The 22,495-nt window shown below is 40.2% G+C and overlaps 2 protein-coding genes across 2 annotated transcripts in view; both read right to left on the bottom strand.

Annotated features, from left to right (window-relative positions):
• LOC111235473 (NHS-like protein 1) overlaps positions 1–9,422 on the bottom strand; it is a 105,192-nt gene extending 95,770 nt beyond the window's left edge. The window contains exon 1 of the mRNA XM_022763939.1: positions 9,096–9,422. Within this exon, the coding sequence (XP_022619660.1) occupies positions 9,096–9,414 (319 nt within the window). The 5' untranslated portion in view covers positions 9,415–9,422. The remainder of the gene's footprint in view (positions 1–9,095) is intronic.
• A 2,292-nt stretch (positions 9,423–11,714) lies between these two features.
• acbd3 (acyl-CoA binding domain containing 3) lies at positions 11,715–21,057 on the bottom strand. The gene is made up of 8 exons (XM_022770352.1): positions 20,684–21,057; positions 18,948–19,089; positions 18,345–18,485; positions 18,038–18,196; positions 16,962–17,136; positions 16,201–16,447; positions 15,459–15,746; positions 11,715–14,340 (listed from the first exon to the last, which is right to left on the bottom strand). The coding sequence occupies exons 1-8, from the start codon at positions 20,949–20,951 to the stop codon at positions 14,126–14,128; spliced, it is 1,635 nt and encodes a 544-aa protein (XP_022626073.1). The 5' UTR covers positions 20,952–21,057; the 3' UTR covers positions 11,715–14,125.
• Between the last annotated feature and the right edge of the window lie 1,438 nt (positions 21,058–22,495).

Below are 22,495 nucleotides of genomic sequence, written 5' to 3'. Positions count from 1 at the left end.
TTAGACAATGATAATGGCTCCTAATATCAGAACCAAAATGGGTAAAAAGAATTAAATTAGTGGATCAGACTTGTGTTGATGTTTTCAATTTCCAGACAAACATGCATGTTTATTGTATGTGTGTATGGGAGTTATGCAGTAGGGGGTGGGGTATGTACACACAGTATATATAATAACCTAGGTCAACATGTGGACAATGGACCCTTTGACCGTTGGTGGGACAACAGATTGTGTTGCCATTCTCTGACACAAAACACATGCAGGGCAGGGCGGCGACCAAGACAGGAAATAAAGCTTTCTGACACAGAAACAAGAACCCAATGGATTTCAAACTTCACAAAAAAAGATCATTATTATTATTATTAATTAAAGGGGATGGTTTTGCATACTAATGAACCCTGCTGGAAGTACAGACTCTTCCACAACAATGACATAATGCCTCACACCACCACCATCTCTACTAACATTGCTGATAGTTGATACATGTCTCACTGACTCATATCTGGGACTTTTCCCATCAGAGAACTGGGGAAACCTATCTGCCTAAATCCCAACTAAATTAACCTACTTTTAATTTGCTGTTCGGTTTAGACATTCATTTTGATTTTTTTTCACAGAGCGACTTCTAAGAAGTCTGCTACTAGACAGCCAATATTAAAAGCAACCAAAGATGAGATCAGTGTGGAGAGTTTCACAGAGCAGGAATAAACAACTTCCACAAGATCCCGCAAATATTAAACATTATCTCTGCTTGCCTAAAACAAAACCTCAATCGCCCACTTGTTATTCAACTTGTCTATTCAGCTGAGGAAACTCAAATTGTCTAATGTCACCAATGTTTACAAGACTAAAAATATGCCTGAAAAGAGGTGAATGAACTTCTGCCTCTGAGAAATGATTTGCCAGTCCAAATATAGCTGAAACTCTACCCCAGCTTCATCTTCCCAAGGCTTCTTTTGAAGCGCAAATATTCAGCATCATCCCAAATTTAACTGCTTCTTGTCTCATTTAACCTATACAACAAATTTAGAGGAAGCCCCAGCTCGCTGTGGACTTTCTCTACAGGACAGACCACTCACTGAATTTGTGTACATGGGCATGGGCGTGGGAGTGTGCGTCTACGTGTCCACGTGTGCTATGGTTAAGTGGCACAAGTGACAGATGTGGCAGAAAATCCCTGTTTATTTTTCCTGAGGCCGTCACAGAGTCAGAGCGTATGTGTGTATGAGTGAGTACAGTGTGTTTCCCAGCCTTGAGTGCAGTAAAGTGCAGATGCAGGATAACAATAGACTTTATGTTCCTGTAAGATGAGCTCCCACCTGCTGCAGTATGTCGTTATATACTGTATGGATGTGTGTTTGTCCGTCTGTCTTGTCTCCCTCCCTTATGTGCATATCACTGCTAAGTCATAATATTAAACAGGATTCAGTAAATACTATATTTTGCTGCCGTCAAAAGTGGTTGTTATGTTCATAGGATTTCTTTTATTTATTCTCTCACATGAAAAATTATGAAGTTACAAAAATGCTACAACTCTACTATGATGTTCACGCACATTTGTAATCAACATGATTGAAATTTGGGGCTAAATAGAGGTAGGTCCTATCATCAGCTAAAGACGAGTTATATAGTTACAGTTTACTGTGATACAGTAACTCTGTCGGACTGAAGCTGAGCAGTGTGACACTTTCCTTAAGTGGTTTCTTTAAATTTATCTTAGATTGTGTTTGTTTTGTTTTAAAAGAGGTATAACACATGCAACTGTACAGTTCCTGTCATTGCGTTAAATGTGCAGTAGATTAACTGTCACCAAAAAGTTATCCATAACATACAATAACCAAAGTAGGGAAACAAGAAAAACTTGAAAATGCAGGCTTATAAGTTAAAAGGAATTTGTGGGGAGTAGCTTTAGAGCATCAGTTGGTGACCAAAATGATTACAAAGGCCCAAGGCTAACTGTGACAATGCTGCATCTCATCTATACAAATGAAAACAAGAAGAGACCAAAGAACAAAGCTGCTGAAACCAGCTGGGAAAATAAACAGTTGTGTATCTCAATAATGATGGTGTGGCCTGATTTAGAAATCTCAAACTGGCTGTATGCTGCTGTCTGAACATCAGTCAGTGATTTGAACCAGATCATCATTGGTTAGCTGATGACTGATCACAAGGTTACGTTATCAAATAAACACAAGAAACTGCTGCAGTAATTGATTATCATGTTGCTGTAAAAAAAAAAGAAAAAAAAAGAAAAGAAAAAAAAGAAAAAAGAAAAAAGGCTACAATAGTGCATGCTACATCAGGTGAAATCTTTTTGCAATTTACTCAACAGCAATCAATTTGCCAAGCACCATACCAAACTGATATACATTACTCATATTTGGTAGGATTTTCTATTGTTTCTCTTTGTTACACTACACTGCTGTATCTGCATGCAGTTGTAGACTATGGCCGCCCTATTGAGCCGTCCTGGCTTCCCTCTAATTCAGACAATGAAATGAAAAACTAGAAACACCAACAACACTGCTGCAGTTTCCTTCACTTAGAATGTGGCTCTAACCGGATATTTAGCACACATTCCTCAACCTGTTACCTCAACCTGGTTATTCACACCCATCAGGTTGGGGTGGGTGTATAATTACAGTATACTGATTGAGTGAACAACAAAGAGAAGAAGGGTTTATGTGCAATCATCAGAGCATCTTAATATGCTACTAGACTTAATATGCTACCATAGTTAAATGGTAAGTAGATTATGAATATCAAACATATTAAAAAGAGAGAACATGATAGAAAAAAAAATGCATAGACAGAGGAAGAGTAAAAAGGTAGAGAGAGATAGAAAGGAGATGTATAGAGCAAGACAAAAAGAGACTAGAGGGGAGACAAAGAGCGAGAGAAAGATGAAGAAGGGAGGAGGACCCCCGTCTTTGTTGTGGTCAGCGTGGCAGTAAGTGGACTGACATCAAAGTGCAGAGGATGGACAGAGATGAGAGAGGAAAGGTCTGGAAGCCATATGAAACAACAGGAAGAGAGAGAGAAAGGGAGCGAGATATAGGACAGGGAGTAGGAGAGGGCGGAGAGGGCAGAGAGGAAGAGACTCTAAAACAGGAAGGAGGGAGGGAAAGCAGAGGCAAAAAGGGAGAGTGGCTGACAATGGAATACGCTGAAAAGTCACATCACATCTGTGCGCAGACACACACACTGTAAAAATGTGTTGTCACATAGTGTATAAGCGTATACGATCTCTCAAAAGGCATATTTTTTCACCTTTAATTCACACGATAAAAAAAATGGGCAACAAAGCCTTGATGACACTCACCACAGACTCATCTGTTCTCAACAGATTTCACCCGAGCTCTGCTGTCAGTTCAGCTCTTGTTTGGCTCTTCAGAGGAAAATACAATCAGACCTGAACATCTGGCTATTTGTGATATTTTTCCTCCAGAACAACAGCTATGTAAAATATGAACCACGACCTCAGGTTGAACTCTTCAACTGCACTGTTCAACTGCACTCAGTCTACATCAGCCTACAATACATACCATGATGGAATATACAGGTTGTAATACAGATAGGAATATAAAATCTAACAGCACATACAACCACATATACAGTACATGCAGTGCATTACATACTCCCTATTCTAGCACAGTGTGGACTGTACAAATCTAACAAACTGCTAATCAAATTTTGCGTTATTTAAACTTTCTGATATTAGATTTAATGATTTCAAAGAGTATGCAAACATGAAAATTAGGTTTTGCTAAAGTAAGATAAAGTCTGACAGGTAACAAAAGAAGCAAGCAAGATATGTATCTGTTTGTGGACGTGTGTGTCTCCAAAAATTTACATGTGTACATCTATCAATGCATGGGAACATCAAGACAGAAAACACCCATATAAGAAAAATTAAGGAGCCAAAGGGGAGTCCCACTCCATCTCTAGATCCTGGCAGAGGTCACCACAGTGGGTATTAAATCTTGCTCATCTCCCTGCTCACTGGTTAAACCCTGGATTACCCCGCAGCACTCGCAACTGCCAACCTGCAAGTCCTGCATCTGGCTTTTCCGAGTGTGTGAACATAGGCACGTGTGCTCATGGACAGCCATGATTAAATCTTGACATGCACCATTTTATACAGTGAACCAGAAATTTAGCATATGGATAAGGAGGCAAAGTTACAGATCAAACAAGGACATCTTCGCTTTCATTGGTTGCCAACACTGAAGTGACTGTCTATGATATTTCCATCATTTTCAGGAAGTAAATCAGAGGCCATTTGCTGAGGAAGAGAACATCATCTAATGCTGGCATGAAATGACTGATAAAACACTGGTATCTACAATACAGTGATCTGGTAATCTGTAGCAGTTTGCCCAGGTTTAGCACCACTGCTCAAACCAGGGATGACACACAGTCAGGCCTGCCCACACACACCTCTAAATTTAGCCATTTCTTATCAACTTTACTCTCCTCATACCATCAACAGATAATCAGTCTCTGACAGATTTCATTAAGTGGAGGACAGCACTGAGCAGAAGCAGCTGGAGTAAGGACTTTCCATGTGATGATCAACAAGTATCTTGTGGTAACACTGACAGGCCGCTGAAGAAAATGTGTGCGTATACACACACAAAGACGAATACACAAGAGAGTTTATTCATCAGTAATGTCTCCTTCTTTCACTCCCTAAAACTCTTCTGTGCCCTCGCCAGGGCTGCGTCAACAGCCTGGGCAGTCTGCACAGAGGCGTGAGAGAGGGCTGCTGGATGTATACGCATTCACACACACACACACACACACACATAGAGAAAGTCCAAGTCAGATCCAGGTCAATGGTAATATCCCTCCACTTCTTGGAATGCTACAGGCCTTTCCCACTCTTTTCCCCTATTTGCTCTTATTTTTCTATCTCTCTCTCTCTGGCCGTCCCAACCCTTCCCTTTTGTCTCTCATGGGACCAGGTTGACCTCTAGAACCAGGCCAGGCTCCTTTCGTTGGAACAGGCCCTGTGGGAACTGACTTGTGGATTCTGGCTGCGTAACGACTGCTCTCAATTGATGAATGGAGGGGATCATGGCCGGCCTGAGTGAATAGTGACTAGGAGGAATTGAGGTGGGACAAACAGGGGTGTGTATGTATGTGTGTGTTTGTGCAGAAAACAGGGAAAGAAGGTGGTTAGAATACCATAAACAGAAATAACTTTATCCAGGAATGACTACACACTGTTATTCTTTGTCACAATTTGGATCTCAGTCAAGCGATCTATTTTCACAGTTGACCCAAAAATGTCCATCGACAGACAAGTCAAGTGTATATGTGCCCATGCACACACAGGTCCTTGAGAAGCACTTGGATGAAGCAACACATACTAAACATGATAGCATGCTACAGATGAAAGATCATCAGGCAAATACATGCATCTATAAATATCACAGGGATAGGAGGAGGAATGCACAGGCAGTTACCATGTGTGTCTATGTGCGCAAGATGGACTGTGGACATTAGCAGGTCAGCTGGTCTTTTTTTTTTTTTTTTTCCCCTGTGTGTGTGTGTGTGTGTGTGTGTCTCTATTTCAAAGCCCAACGGCAGCAGGTAGCTAGTGGCCATCAAGATATTTGACAGGGGGGCCCTAAAACTCTCCTATCTCCAATTAACCTTCACTTGTTCGACCTACTTTCTCCATTAAAATAGCGTACTCCCTATTCAACCCAGTGTTATATTTAGAAAAGAAGACTCAGTGTTTAACATACAGTTAAAGCACACTTGACTTTAAACTCAAAGTTTAACTAGTTTAGCATCTTAGGAAAGGCCAAACAAGTCTAGAGCTGAAACAATTAGTCATTTATTTTGTTACTTCACAAGCAAAAAAATCTTCATTGACCATAGTGATAATCACTGAATTTATCATCAGAAAATTTTCAAGCAAAAACACCAAACAATCTTGAGTTCCAGCCTCTCAAATGTGATGATTTTCTGTATCTTATGTGACAGTAACCTGAATATCTTTGGGTTCTGGGCCGTTTTAACAAAATAAGACATTTGAAGATTGCCATTTTGAAAATTATGGGATTTTTCTCTTTTTTTCTGATTTAATAGACCAAACAACTGACTGATTAATCAAGAAAATGTTTGGCAGATTAATCAATAAAGAAAATAATGGTTAATTGAAGTCCTAAACAAGTCCTTAATATATTAAAGATTCAAAATTTAAGAGAGTATAATGGGAATCCCACCATTTCACACCTTTGTGCTCAATTATATCAAGGTCATACAGAGTTTATCTGAAAGTTATCTAACTTCAGCATGATTTACAATACTTGATAACATAATTTTGATATCTCTTTTTGAACAATGAAATTTGGTTTATTTGGAAAATGTCACTATAAATCTGATCTCCTTTAGCTGCAAATCTTCGAAAACTCCTAAAAGGCTCTTCTCATATTCACAAACAACATGTTGTTGCCATGGGAGCACCTGGGGACTGTACACACTGTCTCTCCTTGTTATTACTCCGTGCCTGAAACTGTTCCTTCGGAGTCCCATTTCTCTTAATGTCATTAATGCATCAGGGTGTGGCAGTAGCAATCCATTAGCTAGCCATAGCTGAATGACCCTTGTTGGCCGGCAGCAGTAACCCATGCAAGCCAAACTAGACTTTGTTTAAACTCTTGACTCTGGAGTGTCAGGTGTTCCCTCTGAGGGTGGAAAGGATGACCTCTGACCTCTGCCCCTGTGACCTGTACTTCACCACAAATGGATGAACAGTGGCATGAGACAGTTAAAATACACATGGAGAGGAAATCCCATTTGCCTATCATATCCTTGTTCAAACTGCTCCTGATTACTTGAGTGCATAGGCAGACAAACGGTGAGGCAACACAAAGCACTACACATACACACACACACACACACACACACACACACACACACACACACACACACACACACACACACACACACACACACCAAACACAACGTTCTTCCCTAATGTCAGTATCCCAGTATATAGGGGCCCCGTCTTGTTGACCTCACTGGTAATCCATCTCAGAGCTGAGGTTAGAGTAGGAATCCTGACCCACAGTGGTTTCAGACAACAGAGTGACCGGTCATAGTTAAATGTTAATTATAGATACTATGAGCTAATATAATTATGCAACACGTTCTTTTGTAAGAACGTGTTACTGCAGCAGAAAAATACTATAATATGTTTCTATGATTCTTAGTTCCATGAAGTCTTCTGCATTACATATTAACTTTCATTCAAATATCCATTCAAAACAACTCCACCAGCTGTTCTATATCCTGACATATTCAAATCCAACAGTCCAACTTTCTGTAGTAATACTGGAGGGTAATTCAAAGGGCATTTTTGTGAAAGACAGGTGTTTGGTTATGTGGAAAGAATTAGAGTCAAGCAAACATGTTGTAATGAATCTGAAGTCATTGCTTCTGTACACGCAGTGTTGGCCTTGGGGCTGTGAGGGAGCTGGCAACTGCAGATCACTACATAACACACCGCATTCCTGTCTAGTCTCTCACACCTTGTCTTCAGCTGCTAGTTTCCACTAAGTGACTGAGTGAATTACTTAAATATAAAGAACCTTTGAAAAAAAAAAAAAAGGAACTCCCAACCTCGCCCAGGAGTATAACAAAACTTCAACAGGTACAGATAAAAAGGAGTAGACAAGTCACGCCACACGATAACACAGGGGATTAGTTAAATGGCAGGTAGTTGTATTGAAGTGGGTACCTCCCTAAACACAACCTGATGGTCTACCGTGTGTGTGGGTATGTGTGTGTGTGTGTGTCTTCAATCCATTGCTCACCATACATCACATTCATTTGTGTCTGGGAGCTGTCTGCTCAGCTTATCATTTCTCTGCAACAAGTTTTGAATCTGTGTGTGTGTGTGTGTGTGTGTGTGTGTGTGTGTGTGTGTGTGTGTGTGTGTGTGTGTGTGTGTGTGTGTGTGTGTGTGTGTGTGTCAGACAGAGAGAGAGAGTGAGTCACAGTCATACACGAGACAGGGTGAATACATAGGAACAAGGACAGTAAAAAGGAAACAAAAGGCACATTAGTCAGAACCAACGTTCAGAGGAATCTAGGCTTGTCTTCTAAATCCTACTTTGCAACATATTTCAGAGGCAAATTAGATAAACAAAGGAGCTATGCAGGGAATCAATGGGAAACGTGATCCCTTAACTACTATGTTTATAAACTTTACCATACAATAACCTATTAAACAAAAGCAGTGGTATAAAGTAGCAGACATGTAAAGCTCTACTGCAGGTAGATCTTAGAGCAGACAAAATTTGAGGTCTATCTCCAAATCTTTATGGAGCTGGCACAGCCACTATAGTGTGAGTCAAAGTCTGAGTTAATATATAACCCCTGTGTGTAAGACCTCAGGAGGTAGCTTTACAAGGGCAAGAAAAAGAAATCCCAAAACAACAAGAGTCAGCACAGGCCACAGCAAAGGAAATTGATTTTCCATTTATCTTTGTGTTGACCAACTTTGTTTACATGTATGAAACAGCCAGGAGAAACAGGGACAGGTTGTGAAGCCTTCTGTGATCTCAGTGTCCTTTGAAGACCTAAACACAGATGGTCAGTGCGTTGAGAGGAGATCCATCATTTCTGACAGGACTCAAAGCCCCTATTAACATAAGTCCAAATCAAGACAGATAAAGCCATGTGTTCACTCCTCCTCAGTTCTTTCATTGGGAAAAATGTGACAATCAACTTGGACTTGACCAGCATCTATCCACAAGAAAGTGCCTATATTATTATAAAAGAACAGTAAAGGTCCAAAGGAAAGACACACCTGCCAAATACAGATGTTTCCAGTCAGACTTAGTACTTACTATTTTTAATCACACTTCTGTCTGGAATCAGTCAATATCAGTCTGTGATAACAATTCATGGTACACAAGTATCATGGTGCCATGTATACACACCGATAATATACACGTCTGTGGGATTCAATAAGAGGTTTATAATGACTCCTCTGGACTTACTGTACAGGTATTGCTCACACTTCAGTTTTATGTCACACTGCTACCAACAAGTGACCAACACTGCAAACTTACGGATTTTGATTTTCTTGGGATCAAACTTGCAGACTTCACCCTGCAGAATTTGCAGCCGCCCCTGAATCCTGCAGGATCTTCTGAACACCATCCCTGCCTCCATCTCGATGCCCAGAAAGATGTCGCTGGCATGTCGAGAAAGGTCGGAAAGTTGGTGAATTATGTTGGTCAGTGTATGACAGCCAACCTCATCCAAAGACGAGAATAAAATGGGTTTTCGCAGTTTGCGTCTCCCGGTTTCTTCCCCCTGAATCCAGCCATCCCTCGCCGATAACCTACTCACACGCCGTGGCTCAATACTCCTCTGATGAAAGGGCATATTAAATTTCAAACCAATAACTCCAGCGGGACGAAAACTGTTCACGCAAAAACCTCACAGCTTTAAAACAAACCCAAGACGCATTACCGTCCAAGAGCACGAAATATTTCTGAGGCAGTATAATCCTTCCATCCCGCCATATTTTTGTTTTTCAAAGCATGGGACTTCGTGCTGCTGTACACTGGAGACGTTGCTTGCCTCCCAAAGTCTATTCAAATTCAACCAGACAGAGTGCAGGGCAGGCTGAAGAGAAAGGAGGAAAAAAAACACAAGGAAAAGTAGGAAAAAGTGCAAATAAAAACCCGGAAAATACTACAACCACCTGTAGCCACTGGAACCGGAGCCAGACATACAGAGAAGAATTACCTGCCTCCCCTCAGAGTCAATGGAGCGGACGGATGGAAAACCAGGACCAGAGTTTTCAAAAAGAAACTGCACCGGGAGTTACACTGAGAAATCAGAAGACAACAGTGTGAAGCTAATTAAAATCACTGTTCATTCTCTATTAACCATTACGTCTAAAGATAAGCATTTACATTAACCAATTGTATTTTAAACGGAAGAATACCTTAAGATAACATTTAAAGTCTTTAATTCAGTTCTACAGAAAGGAGTACCTTGCTAAATTGAGGGCAATTTAATAGGTTATGTAATATGTTAGGAGTAGTTAATGGACTTTGGATGGTTTTAATAAATCTTTTCATTTAAATAGCCCTGTAACTTCACAGTAAACTAAACACCGAAAATAGTCTTCCATTCTGTTAACCCATGACTGAACCCATAAAAGCAATCCATTATACTAACAATTCGTTTTTCCTTTTTAAATGCAGCTATTTTTGGAGTTTTTAAATAGGCAATTTATCTTATTTAAATTGGGAAATAGGGGCATTAAAATGACCTGTTCACGTAGTGATGTTTCCCCCATAGCTAAACTCGAGTTAGCAAAGTTACATCACAGTTTAGTTTGAGTTGTTTAGCTACCTAGTACAGTTAGGTAAAAAAAAAAAAAACAGTTATATTTGCAACTTACAGCAAAAATCCCATGAGTGTGGGCATTATGGTTTTTATATTTTAGCAATGACCCACGAAACATCCAAATGACTACTGACAAGTTAAGCTAACCTTAGCTTAAAATTCGATTAGCGTTAGCCTACAATTTTTCGTCGCTGCATTCATTTTAAACAAAGGGACATGGTTCGACAGTCACTACAGTGAGAACATACTAGCAGGGTATTTTAGTTGTTTGCTCATACCTTTCAAAATAACCCTTGGACAACAGACTCTCTGAACACTTGTCTCTGATTTATCTCCTCTCTGTGTGTACAGAGCATGTTTGTCCTGTGTCCAGTCCACCGCTTCACATTCCCACCGTTGCTCTTTAAATTCCAAAGAGCAAACTCTCCTCATCAATAGCATGCCATGTGCACGGCTCAGTTTCAAAATATACAGGCCACAAGTTCAGGGGAATCTTTGGAAAGTCTGGATGACAATGCCCAGTTGGAAAAGGGTGTGTCTGTTGTATTTAATGTGCCCCCTCGTGTATTCAATGAGCACAGCAACTTCAAGGGCCCTATGTGACATAAAATCCAGGCCAGTCAATGTTTCATTACTCAAATAAAAAGGAGATCTTCAAATTCCTCCCCAGCTGGTATGTACTCTGTAGCGATAGTTACTCAATACTAGAGTGTAAAAGGCTGATACAGCTGTTCCCTGCAGTGGTGGCTGCTGTCCTTTCCTTCCCGTCCTATGTGCATCATGGAAAACACTGAAGGCGAGGTGTATCCTCCTGTTACACATCAGTAACATCCGCGTTTGTCCCTCCCTCAGCACAAAATGTTTTTGACAGGAAAGCAGCTTGAGGATGACACATTCACCACTGGTAGAAAAAAGGAACAAGCCTTACGGTGTCTTGTTGCTCAAAGGACATTTTTGGCGTTCCAACATTGCCTCCCTTTTCCGTTAAAAATGTAATCTTCTGAAATGAAAGTAGTTTTCTTTATAGAGACTGGCAAGCTAAAACACAGGTGTAATCAATAGCAATAACTAAGGCTTCATTTCTGACTTACTGGGAAGTGACTTGTTAGTTTAATTAGATCCAATTGTGCTTTTTCTGCTATGGTTAAAATATCACCTGTGAAAAACATCTTTTGGGGGCAACCTCAGTAATTCTCTTTATCTGTTTCGAGGCAAAAAATCTATGTAAGATAAAGGGAACCAAAGCTTTAAGACACAAAGCATTAAAACATGATCATTAGATATTGAAATAATAAAAATGGAAAGGTAAGCAAACTGTCCAGTTCTAGAGATGAACATAAGTTTAATCAAGATTAAATATATGCCCAAAAAGATCTTGCAACTCGTAAGAGATCCAAACAAGTGAAAACAATACAAAAAGATGAGCTTCTCTGTCTGTCATGTCAATAGAGTCTTACAGTTTTATACTTGCTATGAATTTTGGACTTTCATTCGGGGTAAAATGTATACATATATCTCATTCACCATATTTTACAGTGCATTGATTCTCAAAACCATAGCCTTCTTCCACATTTAAAAACCCATACATAAACTCATTTGTAGAATTATTTACATACAAGGCTTGAACAAGTCAACTCAAACCATTTGGTGAACAATAAGAAACTTAAGAAAAACAAACAACACAAGTCAGAAGATATGGGAACTTGCTTGAACTTCATGGCTTGTTTAAGCCATAGGTAGTGACATCTTGTTACACAAATCACTTAATGGACAGGAGGCATTAGCAGCCTCTAATTAAATAATATGACAAATTGACACTCAGAAAAGACATTGGAGGAGTACTCAACTTGCAAGATACTCCACCTGTGTCTTTAAAGTTTGGTTGCACACAGACATAAAAATGTACAAATGCAGCTCTAGTAAGTGTGATAAAGTGAAACCAAATGTCTCTGACAACCACTGAAGACACTCCCCATTGAACAACCATCATTCAGATTCAGACAGGATACAGCTGATACAGCACTGCTCATAATGCACCTGGGTGGTACATGCATATTCAATGTGAAACTGAACAACAGAATTAATCTAAATTATGGCAACAAAATAAAAAAAAAAAAAATAATAATAATAATACATTTAGATGTCACAACTGAGTTAGTAAGCAACCACGTCACCCAAGACACATTTATAAGTCTATCTCAGTTTATTCAGGATTCACGATGTTTGAGGTGACAAGTTGAGTTGATTCATACCAGGAAGAAAAAAAACAGAACACCGGCACTGTTTTAGGTTGTGGTTTTCTGAGCGCTGCAGAGATGTAACAGTGTCACGACCTCCAAAAAAATGTAATCTTTATTGTTAGATGTTGTGTGTCAGAACTGAGTACAGCAACTCTAAACACACAGAATGATAAACACAAAAATATTAAGATAACATCTGTCCTAATACTGTGTCCTTTTTCTTGATTCTTTCATAAAGAATTGATGAGCAAAGGACAATTTAATGTAATATTTGTGTGGTGTAACTATACAGACAGGGACTGTCGAGAAGCACTGAGGCAAACGGAACAAACTGAAACAGCATCACACAGAAAAAATATTTGTAGGACGAAGGGAGAACAAATATTTATTAAGTAATTTGTTTTTAACCTCTTATTTTGTATTACACACTGAGATGCTTGAGTTTACAAGGCCAGATTGCCCACAGCCATACTTTACCATGTGCATGTTGTTTTGTACTTTCTCACTTAACACCCATGACTTCATTTGGAGTTTACCCAAAACCGTGCTGTGATTTCTTGCCTGTCCTTCATAAATTCTGCCTGTAAACCCTCTAAACTAAAACACCTACTCCTGGTACACTGTGTTAATTAGATTGTATCAAGAAATAAAGATGAAAAACAGACTGTTTCTGCACAGGAATAAGCCAAAAAGAGCACTGCTTTCACTAAACATCCTCTCAGATCTTCATATATGCATGGTAGCTCGGAAGAGAATGACAAACTACTGTTTTACAACAAAAAGGATGATTAAATTTGTGTACACTGGTGTTTTAATGTGTGAGTGAGACTTGGCAAAGACCAGAAGCTCTCAGTGGAACAAAGGTATAGTGTTATGACGTACATTGTCTGTGTTCTTGTGGGATAAACAACCACCATTACCACCAAACAGGAAACATTTGGCTGACAGAGCGCTGGAGTCGCTTGGTTTCCGTTCATGGTTATGAAAGCATCACTCAGGGCAGAAGCAGCCACAAGGCCACGTTGGACTGTGTTGGGCTGGAGCGGTGACAGAAGACGAGCCCAGGATGAAAAGTGGTCAACTACAACATGAGAGCGAAGTCCTACAGCTTGGTCTATGTGAGCGCAGCAAGGACAGGTGGTGAATATACAACAGGAATACACACTCCTCTTCCAAGGGCTCGATGACAGGATCTAACATGGATGTATCTTGGGACACGCATACACATACAGTACATACATATTAGTCAAATCTCCATACTAGGGCTCCAGATGTGTCTCTTTGTCACCCTCTGGTGGTTTTGTCCAGAATATATCTGATATCATGTTCTCCTTCACACATACACACACATACAGGCTGCCATCGCACAAATCTCCACATACACACACACACAACACACACTCACTCACTCACACACATACACAAACACACACACACACACACACATATATATCAACATACACACTCCTTGGCTCCCCCTGTGTCTGTATTCAGGCTTATCTGGTGTAGTAGACTCTGTAGTAAACACTCTTGGAGCGCCAGAGTGAATAGGAGTTGTCAAACTTGAGCAGGTAGACTCCGCGGCCAGGGTACTGGTGGCTGCCGGCGTACACCTCCTCATGACAGTCCCGCCGGTACACCGGCACAATCTCATCCACCTGGGGCTTCCCTGCCTCCTTCTTTGCCTTCTCCTCCTCAGTGGGAGGATCACCTGTAGGCACAAGAACAATTGATCAGGCCAAGGAAGAAGGCATACAAGGACATTACAATTTTTTTTTTTTTTTTTTTGAATGTCACAGACACAAGGCTCCTTTTGACAGCTTCATTAGAATTATGCAGCGCTATTATTAACCTTAATATTATGGACTTATATGTGTGCCTCAATCCTGAGCAAACAGAAATAAAATTTTTTAGAAAAATTATTAACAGAATTATCAGAATGATAAAGAGTACTTTACTTCAGGCAAACAAAAATCTAATCAAAATATCCAAATTAATTTTACGCTTGCGCCATTGAAAGCCCCTTAATTTGCACAAAACTTGCATACTACAGCAAGGTTAGATTTACGACAAAATGTGACAAAACCTCTCATGCAAAACACACACTGTGACAGTGGAGCAAACAAACATACAACTGCTGCAACAGCAGACATTCAGAAATGAAATTCAGAAGGATTGGCATATCTACCAAAGGCTAATGTGTACAATTAATTTAACCAATAAATCCAAGCATATTCTGCAGCACAGTATTGCCTTATATCTTATCAACATATTACCAGCATTCATCTTTATTCACACCACTGCTCTAGAGTCCAACATACAGGACTTCCTCTACCCCTGAGAGAACCAGTGGATGTTTAACTATGGCGTTGGCAAGTTGTGAACATGAGAATAAAATATTTTCTATAAACCTGGTTAGTTATTAATCTCTCTGCAGGCTGATAAATGACAGAAAGGAAAATAAAACAGACATTATTCAAAGCAACTGCTTTGTATGGAATACTAACCATGACATGTCATTAAATAGCAGAGTATGTGGTATATAGTGTCCATAACAAATGGCTGTGCACCTAAGATCATAAGGGCAATCATGACCCATCTCTATCATTTATTTTCAGTAGAAAAACTGAGCGAACAGATAGCAAAGTTCCATTTTCAGTTCTTGGGAAGTAAGTCTGTATCTGTGTTGCATATTTTTTTGTTTACATAATCACAAACACTGTATTGAAGGAGAGCCTACTCAGATGTGTCATTGCTGCCACACCTGAGAATATTCGTATGAGACACATTGCAGGCTTATTTCACCCATACTCCCCACCCACACCTCACCTTCATCATCCTCATCCTCATCACTGGACTCTGACACGTGCACACTGACTGAAGCAGAGGCAGCATCTGTCCACTCGAAGAAGACCCCAAAGCCGATGTCATAATAGTCCGTGGCAAACTCCCAGAACAGGTAGGAGCCCTCCTCGTGGGTGGGTACACGCACTGTCACCACCTCGCCGCGCCCCACCGTGATCACACTGTCTGCATCCTGCCGGATTTTCTCCTTGAAGTCCTTGATCTGCGGTCGTGTCCACATGGAGGGAGCAGCTATGACTGGTGGGGAGTCAGCTGTGACCAAGGGAGAAGAGACTTTTTACAATCAACTTTTTTACAAGCTATCTAGTTATGCATCTATCCATTATCCTAACATTATTTTAAGAGAGTAAATTAATTTAGCCAGGATGTATGGTCTGAAATAAAAATAACACCTTATTCATTTCAGGTGTGTCCATTTACTCTTCTGTAAGTAGAATGTGTGGCTCGATGACCTAAACCAGCAGGCTATCATGTATCACTTGTTCTAGCTGTTCTCTTCCATTCCCTCCAGGTCACATCAACAAGGACACACCAAATAAGAATCAGGTTTCAAGTTCAGTATAAAGCTTTGTTTGTGAGAGTTCCCCCCTCTGCCCTCTAGGCATTAGCTACACAACAAGAGAAAAAATGAAGCTTCTTTCGAGATAAAGTCAACAGTAGGTATTTTTGTTTTTCTGTGTGTAAAACACAGCTACAGCCCACCAACCTAATAAAGGTCCATTCTCCGAGACCTCCTCTGCCGGCTCAGGCTCTGGCTCCCGGTCCATGCTCTCAGAGTACGAGTCTGACTGGCCTCCATTGACTGTAGGGCCTTCTTCGCCAGCAGGTGGTGAAGCTGCACACAATGGTCCCGCTGCTGAGGCAGGGACAGGTTCCCCACTGTTGAAGTTGCTAGATTCCAGTGTCCCCTGTACCATCGAATCAGCTTGCTGCTGCTGCTTCTGTAAGGCCGCCTGGGTCAAGAATCACACAACATCGAGCCAAGACAGTGGAAACCAAACTATGGACATAAGCCAAAAATATCATGTTCCTACAAAAATGTTGGAAGAAGCATAGATTTTGCACCATTATGGATGAAATTATTATCCTGATCAGTTTGTACAATACTGCACTTGTCACTATTCACCTTACTAGGAGATTAACAATTAAAAACTTTTGTCAACATTTTGAGCAGCCCCTTACTGCATGCCAGAGGTTTTGTGCCAGATGCCAAATGTGTACCTCATCATGAAGTGTGTGAGTTGATTTAGTCCTTAATTTGTTTAACTATCTGTGTAATGCCTGTTTTTTTTTTGTTTTTTTTTGTCTTAGTCAACATTTTTTCATAACCAGGGTAATGGTTAGTAACTATCAGTAAAGTAACTATTTACTGTGAATCAATACTTCCATATTAACTGCAAATTCTTACAATCAAGCAATAAAATTAATCAATGAAAGTCTATCCATCTGTCAGTAAACACGTCCTACCTGTTGCTGGGCCAGCTGGACCTGGTAGAGCTGCTGCATGTACTGCTGGTAGTGCTGCTCCTGGAGCTGACGAATGAGGCCCAGCTGTTGCTCTGGGCTGTTGGGGTACTGCTGGGCAGCATACTGTTGAAACTGCACCGCTGTCTGGGCATTTAGCGCTGCCATTATCTGTTGTCTAGGCAAAATATCAGAGCAGTAAAGTTAGTGAGGATGGAAATACAGGAAATAGTGTGGAGACAATCGCTGTATTTGTTTTCATCTTAGGCCGGCTTTGACTGACTTGACTGATGGTCAATGTGAAATAAAGGTGATTGTAAGGGTGGAGCATAAAAAGACTCCAGTAAATGTCGGACACATTCTACTTCCTGTAGCATCAGTGAGCTCACAACAATGGTTGATCTTGCAGCGTGCACAGCTGTAGTTTTTTATTTAAAAATATGGAAAAATTGAGCTACAAGAAGGAGGCAATTAAATAAATGTAATCCGCTTCGGGAGAGGGAACCACAGCAGATAACGGATCTGAAGTTTTTACAATAAAAATTTAGGACGCATCACACGTCAGTCAAGCCCTGAGCCAATTAGGGCAAAGTTATGTCGTTACAGAGGTGGCTCCCAGTTGGTACAGTTGGAGAGCAACTGCAGCGCCAGACTCAGAAAACTGCAGCCACCTTGTATCAGTGACTTTTAATACCATGTGACATTATGACAAAATTTCGAACCAGCGTGCATCGTTTTAAATTGAGCGTGCATTAAGTCAAGTAAGCATTGCACGGCACCACATTAGGTCAAACGCACCTATTGGTGGACAATGGAAAAGTGTAATGTTTTAACATAGACAAAGAGAAAAGTTGTAGTGAATAGGGAGTTTGTCCTCTTTGGACCAGGTTTCAACAAAGCGCTGAGACTGCTGAAGTGCCCTTCTTGACAATGAATCAGTCACAACTCCAGTGCTGAAAAGACAATAGCCCTGTAGATATCAGTGTCAGGTGAGTGTGATGATCATGCTGAAGTCAATTAGATATATTACAAAACCATGCACATTATGCAAACACACACACAGCAACAGACACACATACTTCTGCTGCTCAACCCGTAGCCTCTCCTCCTCTGCCTGTCTTCTTTCATCTTCCTCTCTCCTCAACCTTTCCTCCTCCTCAAGCCTCCGTCTCTCCTCCTCCTGCCTTTGTCGCTCCCTCTCCTCCTCTTCCCTCCTCTGACGTTCCTCCTCCTCTTTCCTGGGGAAGAGCAAAGACATAGAGGACATTATAAATGAGGGAAATGGTCAAGTTTTTCTAGCTACATATAGGACAAACTGAACCTGAGTCTGTATTTAGACACTAGCAGAGGGATCTCCCTCATGGGAACTGCTGCTGAACACCTTACCTTTTCCTCTCCTGTTCCTCTCTTTCTATCTTGTGTGATGTGACATAGGGAGCAAAGAGGTTACAGCACTTGTTAAGCAGCTTGACAAACTCTACCATGGCCTCCTCCTTCTCCATGTTACCCAGGGAGGCCCACTCTTTCCTGCACACAGAGTGAAATGGAGGTGAAGATAGACAATAGGCAGCTGGGAAAATTGGGTTGAGCAATTAGCAGTTATGTATTGACTTTGTTTTAGATTAGATTATGTTTTACAATAACAAAACAAAGTAAATGTGTATATATATAGCAATTGTAGCAACCATTTTTTTCCTCAGAACATAACAGAAAATCAAAAAACTAAAATTATCAATTAAAAAATGTTTTTTTTATTTCATAGTAAACACAAAATTTGTAAAATTATTGAAACTTAAGTGTGGTGCAATAAAACAGCCACTAGATTTTAATTCAGAAAGACATCAGAAGCACCAGTCAACAGTTAAATGGACTGTACAAATAGTTTAATGAATGGAAATGTGTGCGTGTTTCCTGAAACACAGCTAATTTGCTGGAATGTCTACTATGGTTCAAAGGTCACATGCACAGACAGTTGTCTGCTGGGGTTACCTGCGATCGTTGCCTAGGACATCAAAGAAGCCGACCTCCGGGGAAGCATCAGGATTATAAGGGCCCAGTAACACCTGTTTGTGCAGAGCCACCAGTCGAAGCTTCTCCTCATAGGTTGGGTGGAAAGCTTTGCCATCTTTATCTGAGAGCAGCAATGTGAAAGTAATACGTTTGTGGGGTTTTTTTATGTCCTGCTGCTTGTTAATACTACAATACACCTTTGTGCGATGTGGAAGCAGCAATAGCATTAACATCAGCAGTAGCATACAGGCTTATCATTTCTTGATTCAGGACTAAAGAGTAGGTACAGAACAATTGCACTGTTGATTGTGCTCTTTATCCTTATCAAAAAAACAAAAAAACCGACTGCTGTAAGACTATACTGCTTAGATTTGTGAAAACAATCATCTTTTGAGATCACAATTTTTGTTAAAGCAAGGGTGAGGCAATAAGATTAATGCATACAAGTTAAGCAATCGACCTAACCCTAACTAACTAAAAAACACAAAGCAAAGATTACTATCACATAGTGACAACCAAGTCCCAACCTGTTTGCACAATCATCACAAGTATATTACTCTAGTAAAAATACAACAAAAGCCCAGTATTCCAAAAGGCTTCCACATGTTCATGTTTGCAAAGTAATTATTGACCTGAACTTGTCTTAAATCACAGTATATTGATTAGATGAATTTAAAGGCTGAAGGGGTTGAAAGACTGGTTTGGATATACTGTGCTGGATTAACTTGCTATTTTTTGACAAATGAAAGAACTCAAATGAGCCTTTCATCTTCAAACTCAAGATAGATGTTATAGATGCCATTAATTTGCAATATATTCCAAGCTGTCTTTTGCGTGCAGAATGACAGGGTGTAAGTGATGATACTGATGTCAATGATTTCATAAAGGTGGTGGCATAAACTCTGAATGGCCTTCCAGTTTGAATGCATCCAGAGCACAAATAGAAATACAAATTCAGTGGCAAGTTTTCTTGTGTTTCCTGTTGGACTAGAAGCAGTATGGGAGTGGTACAGACATAAGGAGGCAATGGAGCTGTAAAACAGGCTGCTGGTCATACAACACAGTGAGCGCTGAAAACATAGTTATAAGCAGCACTGTGAGCTGGTGTTAAAGACGTCGGTCCGAGACTGTGAACTAGTTTTATCCACAGAACTAATTCCTCCAGCACAGCAGAAACCTGTCGGGGTCTAGATTATAAATGAAGGATCTGCGTGAGTAACTAGCCAGCAGGCTTCCTTCAGGCGGAGCAGTGGCAGGGCAGGGCCAAACAAATTATAATGAGCCTCCATTCATTTTGAATGGTTAACGTCTTGCATTACTACTTTTACATTAGCTAGCTCATGGAGCAGTCGTATGACAAGACGGGTTAGTCTGTTGAAACCCAAAAAGTGCATACAGAAGGGAGGCAACATCAGGCAAACAGCAAGTTGAGAATATTTTCAAGACACAGACAGACAAGAACGGACTACTCGGGAGTGCCGTGTTTGTTTTACCCTTTAACAGCCAGCTAACAGCTTGTTAGCCACTCGTTAGCTATGTAGCTAATGTAACGTTGCGGCTGACAGCAGCAGCCCCCGGTGGTGACAGCTAGCAGCTAATGTTAGCAACCTGCTAATCTCAGCCAGCGAGTGGTTCGTCTCACAATTTAACGGTCGTTTCCAATGAGAACCGTTTTTCTGCGTCAGGGCTGCGAGATTATAACAAATATAAAATACCTTTGAAAAATTTGAGTGCCATTCCGTAGAGCTCTTGTAGAGGAAAGCCCCATTTCCTCTCTATCGCAGATTTGGCAGTCTCTCCATCTTCGCCCCCAGCGGCTCCCGGCGTATCGGTCTCGGGTTCCGCGGGTTTGGGGTCCGGTTCTTCGACCTGGCCCTGCTCGCCCTCCGGGTCGGGACTGAGGGTGAGGCCATCGATGGAAACTTCGAGCCGGCTGGAAGTAGCACTGTCGAGGTCGCCGCTCTGAACCTCTGTCGCCATCATGTAGACTGTCAGCTGAAGCAGCCACGTACCTACTTCCGTTTAGACTTGGCGGAAGTTCCGGGAGATTGATGTAAATAATGACGACGCTCTAACTGATTACAGAAATATTTACATACTTTTTTTTTCTTGGGACTGTAAAAAACGGAATCTTTTTTCATATTTTGTTGTATTTTTTGAACAACAGGATCGATACAAGAATTTTATTCGTAATTAACCTGTTTATTTTCCTCGGGAAATAACATTTTTTTTTATTTTTGTGATAAAATATTGTATTACAACATAAGTAAAAGTCATAGTATTCATTTTAATATGGTTATCATGTAAGAGCACTGACCATCATCATATATATTTACATGTCATGTCTCTTATATTTGACTTTCAACGTTCTTTTGACTGCTGAAGACCTTACATTTAGTTTTGTTTGAACAAAACATAATAAAATACATAAAACATATATTATTACATATATTATATATTTTTGCTTTAAAATATATTTTGGTTTAGTTTTGCCTCTTAGTGAAGTGGATGGGGATGGATGTAGGCCTACATCTGTTTATTTCTACTTGTAAATATGAATTATAACCTGACAAATATTTAAGAGTTTAAAAGACATGATAGCAATCAATCATCAACAGTCATGTTTTTGATAAATGCCAGAAATGAGAATCCAATTAATTTAGTCATTAAAGAATTGTGACCAATATATTTTACAGCTGGTGGAAAAACTATGTAAAAGATAGATGTTTCCGAAATTACCTTAGATACTGTATATCTTTCGCATTTCTGTACTGACATTTCTTGCCACACTGATGCCAGTTTATCTGGCAAAAGATAATGCTGATTGTTGATTTATCAGCCTGGACAATTCATCAGTCCAGCTCTAATATGAATACATTTCATATTGCAGTATCATTCACAATTCTCTGCTTAAAAGTTGTGTACACAATAACATTGATGTGTGCCTCTACACTGAGCACACTATTCTATTAGGAAACAATAAATGTACTATAGCTTCCTTAAAACATCCTTCAAATACACAAAGACTGAACCATAACAATGGCACATAAGACAGCTGGCATTTTAACATATCCCTGCAAACTTGTGAGGATAATTTACCTGTCTGTCTGCAGGTTAAATGTAGGTTAAAAAGTGGTCAGTCTTTAAAGGTGTGAATGTGCTTTTGTTTGTGTCTACAGAGGCAGCTGCCTACTGGAAATGGCCAGTAGAAGTCCCAAAGTGTTTTTACTGTTTGATGTTTGAAAGTGCAGTCTGTTAACTACAATATATCAGCACTGATCAGTTTAGAGCTGTGTTCTTTTAATCTAATTAAAATGTCAAATCTCCATCATGGGCTGCCAAATTAAAATTATGACTATATACAAACAATAAAAGCAAAAGTGCATTACATCTCCCTGCACTTGCAATGCTGAATTATTGGTGCTCTGTGGCTGCAGATAAACAGCATACTGTATATTTTATGATCTGCTGGTAGCTCTCAGGAAACCTGTCACTGACCATTACAAAAGATCAGGAACTTCAACAGC

This window comes from Seriola dumerili, unplaced genomic scaffold (genome assembly GCF_002260705.1).
Source record: "Seriola dumerili isolate Sdu_G_001 unplaced genomic scaffold, Sdu_1.0 BDQW01000025.1, whole genome shotgun sequence".
Classification (NCBI taxonomy): Eukaryota; Metazoa; Chordata; class Actinopteri; order Carangiformes; family Carangidae; genus Seriola; species Seriola dumerili.
Note: the sequence above shows the minus strand (reverse complement) of the source record. Positions and strands in the feature narration are given on the sequence as shown.

Excerpts from the sequence above, each read along its gene's own strand:
- acbd3 (XM_022770352.1), bottom strand. The coding sequence starts at position 20,951 with ATGATGGCGACAGAGGTTCAGAGCGGCGACCTCGACAGTGCTACTTCC. Across the intron at positions 18,486-18,947 it reads GTCCTAGGCAACGATCGCAG|GAAAGAGTGGGCCTCCCTGG; the intron begins GTAACCCCAGCA and ends CTCTGTGTGCAG. Across the intron at positions 18,197-18,344 it reads GAGGAACAGGAGAGGAAAAG|GAAAGAGGAGGAGGAACGTC; the intron begins GTAAGGTGTTCA and ends GCTCTTCCCCAG.